The following is an 18333-nucleotide window of genomic DNA, read 5'->3' as shown; positions in this document are numbered from 1 at the left end:
TGCGCGACTGTGGCTATAAATTTATGCGGTAACATAAAACCGTCAACGGTTGATTATGGCCGCGCATCGGATATATGTACATATATACATTTGTGTACATATCCATATCCATGCCGTGAAGTTTGGGTTTGGCCACAGCTTCGATTTGGAATCGGGCAGACGGCTTGTGGGGCTTGTAAGGAAATCGGGCCAAGTTATGGCCAAGCAGTCGAGCTGCCTGATCGATGGTTTGATCATGGCGGGGTTGCTGAACTTCCTCCCCTTTCCACTCTCCATGCCATATATCTAATGTATATGCCCCCTAACTGAAGGCTTGTCAAGGCCAATTTGTTGGCCAAAAATTGGACACGCATCCTCTGTAATTGACGGCCCCCCGATGCGAGGAGCCATGACTATCAGGTAATTGATGATGGGATGATGGGCTGATGGCCCGCCTCTGGCCCAAAGTGGCATTAGCTGGTGACGCGAGGGAGTGGCGCGACTTACACCTAAATATATAGCTTTCCCTTCAGTCAATGGAATTATGCAAAAAGAAAAGTACTCTCATTGCGGCTTCTTTTTTTGCCTCTTTGCGGCCACGAAGCAATTACTCATGTAATTTTTTCTGTTGGCCTGCAGAAGCGTGGTGGATCCACAGCTGGGTGAATCACGGTTAGCTCATCATCGTTAGCTCATCTTCACAACAGCTAGATTTTCATCTGCCAGTTGATGAGCGCAGACTTTCGCCACGCGTAATCCTGCGGATTTGCTGGGTTACAATTTGATAATAAATGGCACTTTCGATTTCAGAAAATCGTTTGTCGTTAAAATAAAGCACTGCTGACTTTGTTATTTTTTGCTCCTTTCCAGAATCGCTGCGCTCTGGCGTGGATCAAACCGAACTCCAGGAGCTGAACAATGGACAATCCGCCAGCGGATGTCCCACTCCGCCGATGGCGAGGGACTCGAAACGTTCGTCCATTGGAAATGAGTTGCCATGTGAGACGGAGGCCAAGTTGAAGAGATGCGAGGAGCAGCAGGATCCGCTGGTCAATCCACAGGACCCAGAGGCCAGTGTCGCGGTCCAGGAAGCTACTTTCACCACTGCAAATGAGGTAATTAAATCCTAGATATATACGTATTTAGCTACCGAGAAAAACGAAAAGTGTATAGCCATGTTAGTCGGTGCATTCGTTCTATTGAAGAATTGCAAAGCATAGAATGTTGACAATGCTCATTATTTTTATACATATATTTGAAAACCAGCCAAACGCCTTGTCCTTGCCCGACGAACTCAGAAATTCGCTCAGCACGACGACGATGCTGGCCACGCCCCGCGTAGACATAGCAGCCCAGTATCCCGCCCTAAAACCGTTCGCGGAGAACGGAGTGCTGGACTGTGCCCGTCTGGCCAAGTTCTTCCAGGACAGCCAGCTCGAGCGGAAGGAGGAGCACCGCCAGATTCTGGGCCTCGCCGTAATGGTGCAGTTCATGTCCCAAGAGGTGAGTGTTAAACAAGCGAGTAGCAACTAAGGAGTAGCAACTAAGGAGTAGCGAGTAAGGAGTAGCGAGTAAGGAGTAGCGAGTAAGGAGTAGCGAGTAAGGAGTAGCGAGTAAGAAGTAGCGAGTGCTGAAGGATCAGTGAGGGGATTTGCTGCAGAAAACAGGCGCCAGGGATTTATATCCCGTATCCGTGTAGCCCTTTCAAGGCAAAAATCGAATAGATGCCGGTATAGACACTTTTCCCAGCCCATTGTAATTGCCAGGCACATGTGCCTCGGATCGCATCGGTCGCCTCGGATCGAGATCGGGATCACCTGCTCTAATAATTCCCGAATTGTTTCACAGGCCGTCGCATTGTTTGAGAAATTTGCCTTAAGCTACGCTTAAAGTTGAGCTAATTTTGTTTAATTGTGTCAGTGCCGGCTAAGCCGAGCCCCTGAAAACTGAGCCGGGGATGTGGGTGCACTTTTTGTGTTTGCACTAATTAAAAACTATATGGAAATTGTCGAACAAAAGTTGGAAAAATCCCCAGCCCCTCCATTCCGCACCCGTCCCTTTGGCTTTGTGTGGAAGCCTTTCTCTGGTGGAAAATGAAAGGGTGTGAGACGGTGGCACATTCAACTTGGTCCACGAAGCAGCTATTCAATTAATTGTTTGCCATTTTTCGGTGTAAAGGATTCTGATGGAACAAAACGGGGGATTCGCTGGTATACGTGTGAGTTTTGGCAAGATTTCCGCTTGAAATATTAAAGGATGTGGAAACATACGGCTTAGGCAGGCTTTTTTGTGACAATTTTACCTGTTAATTTGCTGGCAGTCTTCACTTAACCAACAATAACAAGGCAATAAAAATCGGCGACAAACGCGAAAAACATTATTTTAACATTTGCATATACGAGTATATCCAGACATCAACTAGGTACATCATAAATCGATTTATGATGATGTTTGTCGGCTGACTTTTCGACCACAATTGATTTAGGTAGAAATGGCCAAATTCCGATTTGTCGGAACTTGTCCGGTACATCAGATATTCTGCAGCTACACATTTCCCCAAGCCACCTTAGTGTGTTACCAAAAATGCCGACAATTGCGTATGGCCATTGTCTTAGGGGCAACACATGCAACACATGCTCATGCAGAATGCTGTCAGGATAATGGAAACAATTGCAGGACCAAGCTGCCGATTTAGCCGGTCTTACGCAAGCTGAAAGTGACACAATGCACACAGAATGAAAGATAATTCCTTCGGCCATTGTATTGATGTCATTTGCGTTGGCCATTTGCGAACGATTCTCTTCACTTTTCTTTTTTTTTTGAAAGGAAAGTCATTAATGTGGGGAAAAATTCGAGAATCCCTTAAGCTGTTGCCGGAATTTTTGCACCTTGAGCTGGGGGAATTTGCAGGAAGTTGCAAAGTAGGAAGAAAGGAATTTAAAGCATTTAATTCTGCAGCTGCGAAGTGCCATACAGTGGCAGAAAATAACCTTTAAGCCATTCTTTACCCAAGTAAAGATACATATTTTAATGGTGCTCTTATTTCACATATAAAATGTTTAGCCATGTCATAAACAGACAAACCTCTAAGTGGTATAGAATAAATTACTTAAACCCTTTCCGTGCGAAAGCAATTTGCATATTTACATAGAGTTATTGTGTTTGTTTAAGGCACGTTTCGAAAAAACAAACCCCGTGTTATTAGGGGGAATTACGGAAGGGAGAGCACACCACAATATTTGGCTAACTTGTTGGACGCGGCGGCTACCGGCCAGGCCGCAAATGCAAACATGCAGGGGATTTGGATTTGTTTGCCCGTATGGAAATTTCCAGGGAACTCGGCAATCGCGCAATATTTTCCCACTAAAAGCCTAAACTGATGTTGCAATAGTTGCAACACAAATATTTATTTAGATGTGATCCAGCGAGAGATTTCACAGTTCGGTGTGAAAACCGAGGAAGCAAGGTAGAGGTACAAGGACATTACATCGTTTGCGAAAGGACTACGCTCGCGTGCACTTTTATTAGGTTTTTACGATGCGTTAGTAAATGCGAAGGACCATTGGCATTGCTTTAAATCCATAAATTACAAAGTGCGCTACGTGAAATTGCCTCAACTGCTGGCAAAAGGATTAAATCCAGCCGAGTCGAGCCAGTTTCACGGCGGCAAGTCACTAATTTCAACACTTTAATTGCGAACACGTCCTTGTCAGGTAAATGTCGCTGTCGTCGACTGGCCATCCACAATCTACGCTGGCTGTCACCCATCGAGACATTGAGATTTCGGCCGAGACAGAGATTTCGCCGGGGACAGCCACATGATGGCTATTAATTTGCTGGACAGGATCGACGGCGGCGAAGGCGACGGCAGGCGTGGTCGAGGCAATTTGCAACCGCTGGTCGGCCACTCTTAATTTGGGGATCAGATTTGGCTAGGCGACTGGCGACTGGCGACCACTGCAATCGTTCGTGGCAATTTAAAACCAGTTAAATAATAATTTGGGAAATTATCGCGCACATGGGATTTCTATCTTAAAAAACACAAAACAAAGAGTTTATTGATGGACACGATAACTCATTGAATTGTAAGGAAAAAAAGCCAACTCAGTTCCTTCGCTAATTTGCCAATTCAAGTGGTAACTAAACTCCTGTGCAAATTGCGATTTGCAATAGCTGAATCGCATTCGTGACAGGCACTTGAGAGTCGTTTCCATTAAATCCACTACGAGATACTTTGAGGCGCTCCGAAACTTCGACACGCATCCACCCAAAGTGTTGCAGAGAAGGTGCGCGCCATTACGGCGGAATTGAAGTGCCCTCTGGACGCCCCAAAAACGGAAAATTGCTTACCGCCTTCAGCTGGCGGACGCGTGACCAATGTTCTCGGCGGGTTGATCCCAAACCACATGAAGTTGGCCAGCGATCGCTAAGCCTTTTGGGTGGATCCGCCCTGGAAATCCTCGGTCGGGCAGGGCGTGGCCCACCAACAGGGCTACACCCACCAACTCATTGCATGGCTCAGTTTTTTCTGTTCCTGCTGGAGCAAGAATGCCGAAACCCTCTTCACCCTTTTCCCAGCATGTTTTTAGAAGCGCATTTTTACTTGGACCGTCTGCCTCGGAATCCCTTGTAAATATTTTGCTGGCCATATCCGGGGATGTTTGTTTGATCCCTCGCTACCTGCGGAAGTCCTCCTCCGCCGTTCATTTCCCTGATCTCTCACTACCTGGTGATCTCTGCTATAAAAGCGGATGCTGGCCAAAATGGGCCATCAGTCTACTACAAGTATTCGTGTTCAACACACAACTCTGCGCGCAGAACGAAGGCAAAATGTTTGACAATTTTGAGTTCACCAACGAGAATCTATCGGCACAGACCATGGACCTGGACATCGATCTCATCAGTTGGACGGTGCCCAGCACTCCGACTGCCACTACTTTTACGGATAACTTTAACTTTGCTCAGGCGTTCGAACATCAACAGGTATGCTTGGCATATAGTGGATACAACCAATTGAAAGTTGTACAAATTTATTGAGCGGGATTTCCCCGGCAACCTTAGACCGTGATACAAACCTCTCGAACGAGACCCTCAAGCCATTGTCTTCCCGCGGAATTTCCCTGGCTCAAAGACATTGTCTCCGCGACATTGCCACTCAACAATTTGCCTTTGTGCGACTTCCGCGCAAACTCTCGAGATCGAGATGCAAAAATTTCTTTTTAATTACCCAAAGTGGCTACCTGCAAGGACCCCGATTTTATAGCTGGATTTATAGCGACTCTAACCGTGGTTGTTTGTTTCTTTTTCGGATTACAGCTGGATGCGTTTGCCTGCAAGGAGACCAAAGAGCAATGCGCCCGGACCAAGGGAACGCTGGAGGAGACCATTTCGCTGCTACAGCAGACGCAAAGGGATTGCGATCGGCTACGCGAGGATCTGCACGCCAAGGACGTTGAGTGGGTGCAGCGGCAGCAGGAGAGGGATCATCTGCATCGCACTGAACTGAAGCAAGGTGGGTACTTTGAATCTTTATGTTCTTACGAAAGATGGCTAATGAATCCCGTTTTGCTTTACAGCTGAAGAGAAAGTATTGGAGGTGCAAATGCTTGCGAAGCAAAGGTTCTGCGAACTGGAGTCCCAACTGCGTGCCAAGGAGGAGGAGAGCAAACAGGCGCAGGAGGCCTACAGCATGGAGGTCTCCCACAAACTCGCACTGAAGCAGGACTATCTGCGCACGGCCGAGCAGAAGATCCAGGAGCTGCAGACACGTCTACAGCAGGTGGAGGCCGAGGAGCAGGGGCACCGCGAGAAGCTAATTCGCAAGGAGAACGTTCACGCCGCCCGGCTGTCCGAGGCCAATCAGCGGGAGCAGGATCTGATCGATCGGGTCAAGAGCCTCACCAAGGAGCTGAACACCCTGAAGGCCAACAAGGAGCACAACGAACGCGACTTGAGGGATCGGCTGGCGTTGTCCCAGGACGAAATCTCTGTGCTGCGCACATCCTCACAGCGCCGCAGTCCCTGCATCAGTTTGCCGGACAACGCGTCCGCCGAACTCAACCGCCTGACCAGCGAGGCCGACAGCCTGCGCTGCGTGCTTGAGCTCAAGCAGGCGGAGATCTCTGCCCTCAGCAAGGCCAAGGCGGATCTGATTCATGAGAGCGAGGAGCGGCTGAAACTGAGTAACCGCGTGGCTCTTCTGGAGGCCCAAAACGAGATGCTGCGCACCGAACTGGAGGCCAAGACCGAAAAGGAGAAGTAAGTAGCAAGAAAGATGTTTACATTTGAGTCAATAAACATCCCCAATTTACCCCCACTTGAGTGAAAACTAACCAAAATTTCATCTCTTTCAGGGAAATACAGCAAAAGATGGAGGAACTTCAGAAGGCCTACAAATATGAGAGCATCAAGCGCACGCGGCTGACCTATGACAAAGAGGAGCTACAGTACCACCTTAAGCAGAAATCCATGCAGCTACAGTCGGCTGAGTCTAAATTGCTAGATCTTTCCACTGGTTCCCACGACATCAGCCTATCTAACCACAGCCGATGCAGCCTTGGCCGCAGTGGTCTGGAGATCGCTGTGACCACCTCCTCGCCCACTTCCCCAGTGATGAAGGGAATGATTGAACGAAATGATTCCGTCAGCTGGACGCTAGAGATCGACGATGAGTCGTTCAAGGGCACATCAAAGATTGTGCGCAGGGCGGGCTCATTGCGAAGCAACAACGAGCGGTGCCCCATCCAGCGAAGGCAAACATCGGTGAGCAATGGCCACTCCAATGGGTCGGCCACAAATGGCGGTTCTTCCCCTGCTCATCCCAATCCCCTGAGTCAGAGCATGTCGGCCACGGCACTTCTGCGAAGCAGCTGTAATTCCGCGGAGTCTGAGGGTCGTCCTCTGTCCAGGGCTCGCTCCCAATCGATGTGCATCAAAGCCTCCGCCTCTAGCTCGGCTGTGTGCGAATCGTCTGGCCAAAGGAAGAAGCAACAAGACGAGTTGAACCTGGCCGACTGGCCCGAGGATATTCCACTGTGCTCCAGTTCACCACAAGCCCCGGGAATAGAGATGCGTCCGCGCAGCTCCACCATGAAGCTAATGTCCAGCGAGGCAAAGAAGTTCCAAGAAATTCAGGAGTCCGCCGGCGAGGCTATGGTCTCCGGTGCTAACTCGGAGGACGAGAGCTGTTCGGCCTCATCCGAGGACATAATGCGCAGCTCATCCGCCTCCAGCACAGCATCGGGCGGATCCCTATCCAAGAGGCCAAAGCAACCACCATCCCGCATGTCCATCGAGGAAGCTCTGCCCTGCACCCCCATGGAGGTAAGCTGGTCAGAGGACGCCGCCGATGTCAACGGACTGGCATGACATGCTGCCTACGAGGAGCACGTCGACCAGATCGCCGAGGCGGCTGAAGAGGCTTATGAAAGTGAGGACATTGAGGAGGATCAGGATGAGCTGATCGTGGGAGAGGAGCAGCCGGAGCACAGCGACAGCGATGATAGCTTCTAAAGCGCTAAAACCAATTTGTAAAACAAAATAATAAGGGAGTAGGTGTCGGGCCCTTGCGGCGAAGGTGCAAGTCATAGTCGGAAGCATAGCTTAGCGTTTTCACTTCTATAGACCCGTGCAGAAATTATGAAGATACACAAAAATATATAATGCTAATTCGTACGTTCTTAACTGAAATGATTGTGTAAATAATTGCATTTAGCAGTATGGTAGCTCATAGAAGGCGCTCATAAAATATATTAATAATCTAACAATTAGTCGAGCACAGCAAGCGGAGCCGTCACAGCAACTGGGGGGAATTGAAAAACATAAATGAGGGAAGAACTTTTTTAAACCGGCACGGTTCGAGGCACGAGGATCGAAGCCACACACAAAGCTAAACAAAGTTTAGAGCGCATAGATGCGTATTTAAAACAGTTTCAAACTACACAGAAAACAGTAATGGGTAGCATTTAGATGAAACAGTATGAATATTTGCATAAAACCAAGCAACTTATTACTATACCACACACTATAAGTATTTGTATGACTAGCGATATTGATATTGTATTCTAACCGCAACTCGCAATCGCCGATGTCGGACATGTTACTCGATCCAACCCAGATACTAACCTCTCTTGAGCTCAAATATACAACTCACTCGATGTCCTTAATTGAAAACCTAATGCCCGCTATTTGTGGACCAGGGGAGGTATCCGCCCCCTGCCACGCCTATATTATAATGTACCAATTAGAGTGTCAGAGGTCTGAAGCTGCATCGCCGACCGAGCTAAGCTTTAATTTTGTGTTTTATATATGTATTTATTATTTAGTCTTTAATGTCTTATGAAAGCGTAGGGCGAATGAAAGAAATTGAAATCAATTAGTTCGTACGGAATGATTTATATATTAGTTCTAGCCTAACTACATTAGTTTATGTTACGTTTTTATTTTGTTATCATTGAATTGTGTCCGAAATATGCGAGTTTTATATGTATAGGTTCTGGATACGCTAACTTTGTAACATGCAGCATTGTCATTAACTTTTAAGTATGTTATTTTATATTATGTGTGAGATACTAAGAGCTCCCGACACCCATCAAAATGAATATTCTGTAAGAGACGGTGCGGAAACTGTCAGAAAAAAAGTTTCAAGGGAAAATAAGTAAAATGGTACAGTTAAAAAACCACTATAAATATTTTTTGCTAAATAATTTCAAAACCCTTAAATAAATAAGTAATTGTTTCAAAAATGCATCCACTTTTTCATCTTGGAGGGGGGCTTGGGAATGGACCACGTCATCTGGCTGATCTTTGGAATTTTACTAAAACTAATAAATAAAACGGCATTCGTTATTTATTTTTTTTTATTCTTTAGTATGGTGTAATTTTAATATCCACAATATTCATGAGTGATAATTTTTGGGGCGATTATTTTATACATCAAGAGAGATAACGAATGTTGTAGTCTCCTTCTTGGGTTAGTTCGAGGAATGAAATTCATTACATGCGCGACTACAAACTGTAGGCTTACAACTAGGCAATAAAACTATATTATGCGACATACATTATAGATAGAGCATAAAATTTATATTTGGTAAGTTGGGACGTCTGGTGCCGCCTAGCTCTCAAGGAATGTCGGGTACTGAATTGTACGGTGCACAAAGCGTTAAGTGTTATGGACCGGGCTCTCTTTCATCTTGCATCATTTCAACTGCCCGGAATCGCAACGACTGTAGGCTAAATTTTGGACCAAAGCCTACAGCCCTGCAAGACAGCAGTTAGGCAGATTCAATCCGATCGACGCCGATCCGATCTCTTCTAGCTGTGCGTAACTGGGATGGGGCGAGCAATTCCTTGCAGCTCAACAACGTAAATTCATTCACTAAGTATGCTAACTAGGTGTCGATGTATTCCGTGGTTCCACATGGTGCATAGAACCCGAGTATTGGATGTGAGTGACGGTGAGAGGGTGATGATCGTGTGGGTAGTTGTGCTTTGCCATATCCACAACTCTAATGCTAATCCTCTTTCTAGCCTAGTTGAACAGACGCTTCAGTATGCTCTGGATGGTCTTCAGGGACTTATCCTCGATGAGGAAGGTGCGGTGGTTGCCCTCAACAGTGTGTACTTCCACGGGCTTTGTGCAGACCTGCGAATACGAATGACCATTTAGAATTTGCGTGCTTCTTATGGGTTGTGCACAAACTTACCTCCTTAAGGCGATAGTCCTCGTCCAGCTTGGCAGAGTTGTCTGTGGGCTTGACCAAGGTCACGCTCGACTTGAGCTTCAGAGTGGGCTGGTAGCCATCGGACAGCTCCAGTTTCTTGTAGAACAGAGTGGCGGATTTCTTGATCTGTAAGTTGGCGTGAAAAGCATTTAGTAAATTGTGATCTGTCATTCCGGGAGGCTTTATGTTCTTACCGTTTCCACGGGCTGAGTGATCTCATTGCTCATCAGCTCGGCGAACCTCTCCAGTTTCTCCTCCCATGTGGGGATCACCAGTAGCAGACGCACCAGCTGTATAAAATGCATTTTAAATTACAATTCGCACTATTGCCATATTAAGTTTAGCTACTTACCGCCTTGTAGTCAATGTTGGCCAGCACGATTCCAAAGTAGGCCAAACCGTAGCTCTGGTTGTCATTGTCGGCGTTGGTGCCGTCAGTGTAACGCTGCTTGAAGCTGCTCGTGTACCAGTTGACGTAGGATGGGGCTCCGTCCAACATGATCACATTGGCCACCTCGTTGGTCTCTTCCAGAATACCGGCCATCACGTAGGTGAGCAGGCAGCCGAAGGAGTATCCGGCTAGTTTGTACGGACCCTTTGGCTGGACGGTGCGCAGTTGCTTGATGAAGAACTTGGCTGCCGATTCCAGGGAATCGGAGGGCACGGCTTCCGTGAACTGCAGTCCATAGGCGGGCACCTCCAATCGCTTGGCCAGCGGCTCCAATGCGGAGGCGAAGCCCTCGATCGGGGAAATAAAGAAGATGGGGCTCTGTTTGCTGTTCGCAGGTGCCTTTGTCTCCAGTTGTACAATTGCCTCAGTGGGAATGAGGGAGGTGGTGAACACCACCTGCGTTCCATCGCCCATGGGACTGGCTGTGCGCGAGGATCCTCCAGAAGTGATGGTTACCTCTGTGGCTCCAGCGGCGGCAGCGGGAGCAGCTGCAGCTGGCTTCACTTCAGCTCCACCATCCATGGCCTTGAGGGCTCCGAAGGTGAGCTGACGGATCTCCTGGGCGGACAGAACAATGTCAAAGTTTCGCTCCAATGTCTGTTTGATCTCAGCGCTCATCAGAGAATCCATTCCAAGATCAGCAAGCGAAGCTCCGTCCTGGATATTCTTGGTGTCCCGGAGACCAAGGATGTTGGCAATGGTGGCAATTAGGCTGACTCCAGCCGACTGATCCGACTTGCGCTTCTCGGCCACAACCATGGAGGCAACCACGGGATGGGGCTGTTGCAGGAACAGGTCGATGGTCTGCAGGCAAGAGGGCATCCTCTGGGGCAGGGTTCCTCCAATCACGGTGTCGTTGTCACCCAAGTTCTCCAGGACCAGACCGGTGTCTCCAATGGCTCCCCACTGGATGGCGGTGCCCGGGAATCCGCTGACCTGGCGCTGCTCGCAAATTCGCTCCATCGCGGAGTTGGCCAATCCGTAGTTGGTCTGACCAATGTTACCACGACCGCAGGAAACACTGGAGAAGCAGATGAAGTAGTCCAGCTCTGTGCAGATAGCGCGAGAGTACTGATCCAGGTATTTGGTGGCCGTCACCTTGGGGTCAGCAACTGTCTTGAAGTCCTTGGCGGTCTGATCCTCGATCAATGCATCGCGAAGAACAGCGGCCAGGTTGAAGATGCCTCCGACCAAAGCCAATTTGTTGCTGTTCTCCAGCAGCTTTTTGGCTCCAGCGGCGGTGGTCACATCACTGGTATCAATCACCACCTTGACGCCACGTTCCTGCCAGCGGCGGATCATCAGACCCTGATAACCGGTCTTAACACCGGAACGAGAGGTCAGCACAATGTAGCGGGCTCCACGGGTCACCAACCAGTTGGTCAGCTCCAGACCGAATCCTCCAAGACCTCCAACCAGGATGTAACTCTTTTCCGGGTGCATGTAGGTGCGTGGAATGGCGTTGATCAGGCGCGCCTTGGGCTGCAGCGCCTTCTTGCCAGCCTCCTCATCACGAACCTTGATCACGACCTTGCCAATGTGCTTGCCGGAGGCCATGAAACGGAAGGCCTGCTCCACCTGCTGGTCGTTAAACACCGAGGTGGGAAGGGGTACAACGGCTCCGGTCTTGATGCCCTCTGCGACCAGGGAGACAACCTGGTTTTGCATCTCCTCCTCGCCCTCCATCACACTGTCCAGCAAAATGCCGTGGAATGAGGTGTTCTTGAGGAAAACGGACATTCCGAGTGGGCTGTTGTTGCTCAAATCGAATTTGCCAATCTCCAGGAAGCGTCCATTCAGACCCAGGCAGCGGATCGAGGCCTGCAGTTTCTCCTCAGAGAGCGAGTTCAGCACCAGATCGACTCCACGTCCCTTGGTCTCGCGAAGGACCAACTGCTCGAAGGAGGTGTCTCGGGAGTTGCCGATGTTGCGCTCCTGCAGTTTGGGGAATCGCTTCAGCAGGAACTCACGCTTTTCCTTGCTGCCCACCGTGGTGAACACGGTCAGTCCATGGGCCAGAGCCACAGAGATGGCCGCCTGACCAACTCCGCCGGAGCCAGCGTGAATGAGGATCTTCTCACCCTTCTTCATCTGTCCTCGCACAACCAGAGCGTAGTAGACGGTGGAGTAGACGCAAGGAACGGTCGAGGCCTCTTCCATGGTCCACTTCTCAGGGATCTGCCACATCATGCGCTTGCTGGCCACGCAGGTGGTGGCCAGTGATTTGGCCGGCACCATGGCCATCACACGACGACCCTGGGTATCGCGTCCAGCGAACTCCAGACCCAGCACACAATCTTGCTCAGCCAGATCTCCAGGCAAAGCATCCGCGGCCAGTTTACCAGAGGTCAACATAACGTCACGGAAGTTGATGGGCGCATAGTAGACGGTGCAAGTTTCCAGGTTCTTGTCGACAGTTGCAGCGGTATCTGCCTGGGCAGCCTCGATCCACTTGAGCGAAGCAAGATCACCCTTGACCAGAGCGTTTACATAGGCGTGCTCCACTTGGAGTGTGGCCTGCTGGGTCTCCAGTTTCAGGTGACGGAAAGTGCCCCAGGCGCCGTTCTTCAGCACGTTCGAGATAAGATCCTTCTCCAGCTGCTGGCGGTAAAGGGTCGATGTGAGGGAGAACTTCTCAGCCTTGGCATCTTGCACGAAAACGAGGCGAGCCAGTTTGCCGCCATTCTCGTTCTTGATGCAGGTCATCAGACCCACGGCTCCAAACAGCTCCTCTCCCTGGCACACCACGTACACATACTGCTCCTCCGTGGTGGCAGTAGCCAGAGCGGCCTTCAAATCATCCACCCAGTTGAAGTTCTGCTCGGTGGCCACAACCACAACGGACTTACGGGTCTTGAGATCAACAGCCTTGCGGGCGAGGACCAGAACTCGGGTGGCTCCCAGACTCTGTTCCTGAACGGCAACGAATCCAAATTTGGTCAGCAGGGCACGGCCTGTCTTGGTGTAAGTGGGCAGCGTCTCCTCAAGGATCAGGAAGCCGTTCTCGCGAATGCTGGCAATGGAGTTCTCCAGGGTTTTGGTGTCCGGGCGGGAAAGGACGTCGATGCCAAAGACGAAGTGACAGTTCTGCTCTACCGGTTCCTTCAGCACATCCTTGGACACCACACGTACACCAGAGTCTCCTAGGGCGGCGGTTATGGTCTCCTCATTGTTGTTCGATGTGACCACAGCCACATCACCAGTGAGCACGGGCTCACCCTCGATAATCTGCAGCAGACGGTTGGCAACCAACACGTCGGGGTTGCGGCCGTTGGCCAGTTCCACGCCCTTTAGCTTAACGGCTCCGCTGGAGTTCTCGATGATCACCTGGATGGCCACATCCAAAGCCTGCAGGCGAGCCTTCTCAGAGTTTTCGTTCAGATCCGTGGTGTTGTTGTTGGGCACAAACTGGTAGCGCTCCAAAGTGGGAGGAGCCTGTGTGCCAGGACGACGCTGGGCGAGATTGGCCTTCAGGCCGCGCAGCTCCACGCCTGCACTCTTGATCACGTTAATGTCGCTGTACCACTGCACAGGTAGTCCAGTCTCCACCTGTTCCTCCTTGGTGAGGGCGCTCAGCAACTCGAAGTGCTTGGCGGGATTAATCACCGCTCGCTCGATGCGAGTGGGCAGGTACAGCTCACGAAGGTTCTTGCTCAGGATACTGAACTGCAGCATGGTGTCCATGAAGCTAATCCAGTTGTCCACCCACTGAAGCTTTCCGGTGGAGGCCACCGTGTCGGAACGAACAATGCCGCGGAAAATTCCAGCGTAGTCGTAGCCTCGCAGACGCAGCTCCTTGTACACATCGTTGGTGCCAAGCTCCTTGGCAACAGCGCTGGGGGTTTGCTCCTCCAGAGGCAGCTCCTCGTTGTCAATGGACTCGGGAATGGTGATTTTTCCAGAAACCGCCAAGCTACCGCTCTCGCAAATCTCAAAAGCGCCAGTTCCATCAAAGAAGTTAATGCCAAACTTGACCACTGCGTTCTTGTTCAGAATAGTGGCTCGGTGGAACACGAGGTTCTTCATTACCACCGGGGTCTTGTGGAACTCACTGCCCTGCATCTTGGCGAATGTCTGCCAAGCCAGAGTCATGTAGCCGGTAGCTGGGAAGAGGATACGTCCGTCGATCGTGTGTCCCGCGAGGAAAGCATCATCCTCCTTGGAGAGATCGACTTCCACGATGGTCTCACCGGAAGAAGTTTCCTTGCCGAACTTGGCCACCAGCCACTTCTGGGTGTGGTCCCATCCGACCTTGGAGTTTAACATGGGGGTACCGCGACCCACTGGGTAGCTAATAGGACGCACCAAAGTGAGTACCTGGGGTTGGGCACCAGCGGCGAAGAGTTTGCCCACATTGGTGAGGAAGAACTCAACGTTGTTCTCGTGGCCGCGCTTCACCAAGCTCAGATTGGTGGCATCAGGACCCAGGGCGCGCTTGAGGATTGCCTGCAGCAGGCCGTGGGGAGCAATCTCCACGGAAATGGCGTTCTTGGGCACGTGCTGAAGAGCCTCGTGGAAGAGCACCGGCGACAGCAGATTGTTGACGTGGTAAGCGGCCGAGGATTGCTTGGCCACAGGCGTGTTCCAAGCGGATTCTGGGATGCTGGTACTGATCCAGCGGGCGGTACGGTTCTTGGCGTTGGGGATGATCTTCTCCAGGCTCTTGCGTAGCTTGGGTCCAGCCTCAGCGATGTACTTGCTGTGGAAAGCGTAGCCGGAGGAGTTCACTGCCTTGGCAAACACTCCCTCCGCATTCAGCTTAGCGACCAGAGCCTCAATGGAAGGCTCCGGGCCGGAGATGGTGCAGTTGTCCTCGCTGTTGTGGCACACCGGGAAGCAATCGCTGGGCACACGGCTGTGCGCATCTTCCCAGCTCAAGCCCACAGCGGCCATCTTGCCTTTGGCCAGTTGGGTGTCCAGAATGCTCTTTCCTCGCCAGTAAGCAGCCAGCACGGTCTGCTCGGGGGTGAAGCAGCCATCGGCGTAGGCGCATCCGAGCTCTCCCACAGAGTGACCCACAATTCCGTCGGGGTGGATGCCCAGAGAGCTGAGCAGATCCGTAAGAGCCACCTGCATGGCAGCGATCGAGATGAAGGAGTTCAGAATGTTTTCGAAGCTCTTGTCTGTGGAGCGGGTGAGGACATCGATTAGATCCACTCCCTCGGGCTTCAAGACATCGGCACACCTCTGAATGGTCTTAGCGAAGGCTTCGATCTGCATCAGATCCTTGGCCATGCTAGCCCACTGGCTGCCCATGCCGGAGTAGATGTACCAAATAGGGCGCTTGTCGTCGTTAGACTCGATCACCTCACGCTGGTGGGTGCCCTTGCTGCTCACCACTCCGTAGCCACGGAAGAAGTGATTCGGAATAGCCTTCGAGTGGATCTCGTTGATCAGTTGCAGATACTCATCATCATCGGCATTAGTGGATGCGGACTCGAGCAACTGCTCCACAGCCTCAAAGGTGCGTCCAGAGGCGACGACAACTTTCAGTGCTCCATCCTTGGGGGTCAAAGCCTTGGGTTTGGGGTTCGATTTCAAGATAACGTGAGCGTTGGCTCCTCCGAAACCGAAGGAGTTCAGGCCGATGATGCCACCGTTCCAAGGCAGATTCTTGTCGACCACCTTAAGACGTCCATCAACGAGTCCATAAAGATCGGGGTTGGGCTTGTTATAGTGCAAGTTGCCGGGAATGACGCCCTCCTCCATGGCGATCAGGATCTTGGCCACAGAGCAGACACCAGAAGCGGGCTCCGAGTGACCCATGTTGGACTTGACCGAGCCAATCAGCAGAGGGGTCGTACGGTCCTTGCAGAAAAAGTCAGTGATGGAGTTCACCTCCTGGGGATCGCCCACCTTGGTTCCGGTACCGTGGGCCTCCACGTAAACGACATCGGCGGGGTTAAGACCAATCTCCTCGTAGGTTTCGCGGATCAAACGGTTTTGCATCTTGCCAATAGGGTAGGTGATTCCCTGCTCCTTGAAACCATCCGTGTTGGTGCGCACATTGAGGATGGAGGCATACACACGCCTGGCTGCCGAGGTGCGCTGCAGAAGCAGCACCACACAACCATCGGAACGGACGTATCCATTGCCAGACTCATCGAAGGCCTTGCAGCTGCCGTCCGGGCTCAACATGTTCAGTCGCTTGAACTGCAGCGACATGGTGGGCTTGAGGATCAGACCAGCTCCGGCGACCAGGGCATTGTCGACCTTTCCCTCGCGCATGTCGGAAAAGGCCTGCTCCAAGGCGTACAGAGAACTGGAGCAAGCGGTATCAATGCTGTAGCTGGGTCCCTTGAAATCAAAGGTGAAGGAGATGCGGTTGGCAAACATGGCACGGGCACATCCAGTCAAGCCGTAGCCGTTCACGCGGTCGGCATCGCTGCACCAGTGCTGCTCAGTCTCCGAGTTGGACACACCGATGTAGACACCAGTGCGGGATCCACGCAGATCACTTGGATTTAGACCAGCATCAATGATGGCCTCATGGGTGAGCTCCAGCAGCATGCGCAGCAGTGGGTCCATGCACTCTGCCTGCTTTTGGTGCACACCGAAGAACTGCTGGTCGAAGTTCTCCAGATCGCTCTCCTTGAGCTTGCCAATCCTGTCGGGAAGTCCGTACAGACCTGGAACGAAGGCGGTTAACCCATTAGTTAGTAACTACCGAAATGAAAGCTATTCTTTATGAGAACTGCTTTGGTAGTTGATCTTACCACGCTCCCAGCGGCGGGGATCATCGTTGACCATGTCAACGCCATCGAAAAGGTTCTGCTTGAACTCCTCGATGGTGGAGCTCTCCGGCAGACGGCCAGAGAAACCGGTGATGGCGACCTCATCGTTGAGGTGCTGCTGGCGGGGCACATAGTGACCACCACCCAGGTCCAATTGGGGGGCGGCACGCTGTGCGGGCTCAGCGGTGATGACTTCCTCGGCGAATCGGGCGGGCATGTTGATTGATTTGTGATTAAAGTGGGAGTTCAGTTGGTCCTGTCTATCGTTGGGTGCAGAGTGCGGGGTGGACGAGGAGGTGCTCGGTGTTAGCTGCGCGTCGGTATCCCGGAATGCGTCAGGTTGCTGCGAATTCTGCTGCTGCTTGTTGCGTCTGCGGCGTCGGCGGCGATTGGCGCGAGCGCTCTTTCCGTTGCTTTGGGTGCTGGGGGAATGTTGGGGCTGATGGGTGCTGCAATTGTTGGGCTTGAAAGCAACAGGATGCGGCTGGTCCACGGCTTGCAACAGGTTTAGTTGTAGGGGCTGTAATGGGAAAAGAGGGCGGGAATGGGTTTGTTATTACAAGTCATTTGGTGTATTAAATATTTTGAAATTGTGATCATTATGCCGCATCTGTAACTTGTCTGCCACCCCTCGCTGTTAAGTTAACACGGCAAAAGCTCGCTGCCACCCGCAACCGCAGAGCTTTCGCTCTCTGGAGCGGGATGCCGGGCCATTCGTTTTTTTTTTCTGTTTGAATGTTCAGCTGGTGGAAAGTTGGTGTACAAATTGCAAATCAGGTGATGCCGCGCCGCCGGAGCTTTGACCGCGCATATACCGGCACACGGCATTATTTGTTATGGGCGGCTTGCCGCTTTGAAGCCAGCGACTGGAGCTGACCGTTAACAGCAACTTGTGGCAGCCTCGTTAACAGTGCCACACCATTCGCGTTAACATAGGCCGCACACACTCACACCGAGCGACTGCAAACGGCAAGCTGCTTTCTTATTCGCCGAGAAACTCGTACGATGTGCAAAATCGAATGATTCAACAAAAGAAGGGAAACTATATAATGAGCGGAGCTGGCGGAGTGGGCTTAAGCTGAAATCTGGGGAAGCCGAAAGCGTCGTTAGAAGAGGAAGAACGAGAACATGAGCGGTCAGCAACACAACAGAAATAGGCAGTACACTGAGAACAAAATGCAACGCAAATCGTTGTGATTCGCTGTACAGCCATGAGTTTCTTCTAAATTCAAATGTTATTAATCATATATGTATACATATATGGAACCATATATGTAAATGCGGGAAGCATTTGCAAATGACACATCCATTTCTCCGCGTGTAGCCACTACAAACTGCCGGTAAAAGTCGTGCGACTCAGCTAGCTTATCTATCAAACGGCCGTTGGCTCGACCAGACTTCTATGTTTATGTTTTGCTATTGTAATCGGCATCCGAATCGGTGGTGG

General features: G+C 51.0%; 2 protein-coding genes across 10 annotated transcripts in view; one reads left to right on the top strand and one right to left on the bottom strand.

Moving 5' to 3' along the window:
* LOC120458792 (mucin-17) overlaps positions 1 to 7745 on the top strand; it is a 73146-nt gene extending 65401 nt beyond the window's left edge. For 7 of the 9 annotated variants that reach the window (XM_039646578.2, XM_039646576.2, XM_039646581.2 and 4 more), the window contains 5 exons: positions 850 to 1094; positions 1246 to 1482; positions 5296 to 5491; positions 5556 to 6237; positions 6333 to 7745. In XM_039646578.2, coding sequence (XP_039502512.1) covers positions 850 to 1094; positions 1246 to 1482; positions 5296 to 5491; positions 5556 to 6237; positions 6333 to 7347 — 2375 coding nt within the window. In that variant the 3' untranslated portion in view covers positions 7348 to 7745. Of the gene's footprint in view, positions 1 to 849; positions 1095 to 1245; positions 1483 to 4769; positions 4963 to 5295; positions 5492 to 5555; positions 6238 to 6332 lie in introns of those variants that run through there. The other 2 variants (XM_039646579.2, XM_039646585.2) reach the window with 2 other exon arrangements.
* Positions 7746 to 8819: 1074 nt separating this feature from the next.
* On the bottom strand, positions 8820 to 17403 carry LOC120444110 (fatty acid synthase). Its single transcript, XM_039623639.2, has 5 exons — positions 16869 to 17403; positions 10054 to 16781; positions 9896 to 9991; positions 9684 to 9827; positions 8820 to 9622 (listed from the first exon to the last, which is right to left on the bottom strand). Exons 1-5 carry the CDS (start codon positions 17101 to 17103, stop codon positions 9509 to 9511), a joined length of 7317 nt encoding a protein of 2438 aa, XP_039479573.1. The 5' UTR covers positions 17104 to 17403; the 3' UTR covers positions 8820 to 9508.
* Positions 17404 to 18333: the final 930 nt, after the last annotated feature.

This window comes from Drosophila santomea, chromosome 2L (genome assembly GCF_016746245.2).
Source record: "Drosophila santomea strain STO CAGO 1482 chromosome 2L, Prin_Dsan_1.1, whole genome shotgun sequence".
NCBI classification, from domain to species: domain Eukaryota; kingdom Metazoa; phylum Arthropoda; class Insecta; order Diptera; family Drosophilidae; genus Drosophila; species Drosophila santomea.
The sequence above is the reverse complement of the archived record's forward strand: the minus strand, read 5'-3'. Positions and strand labels throughout refer to the sequence as shown.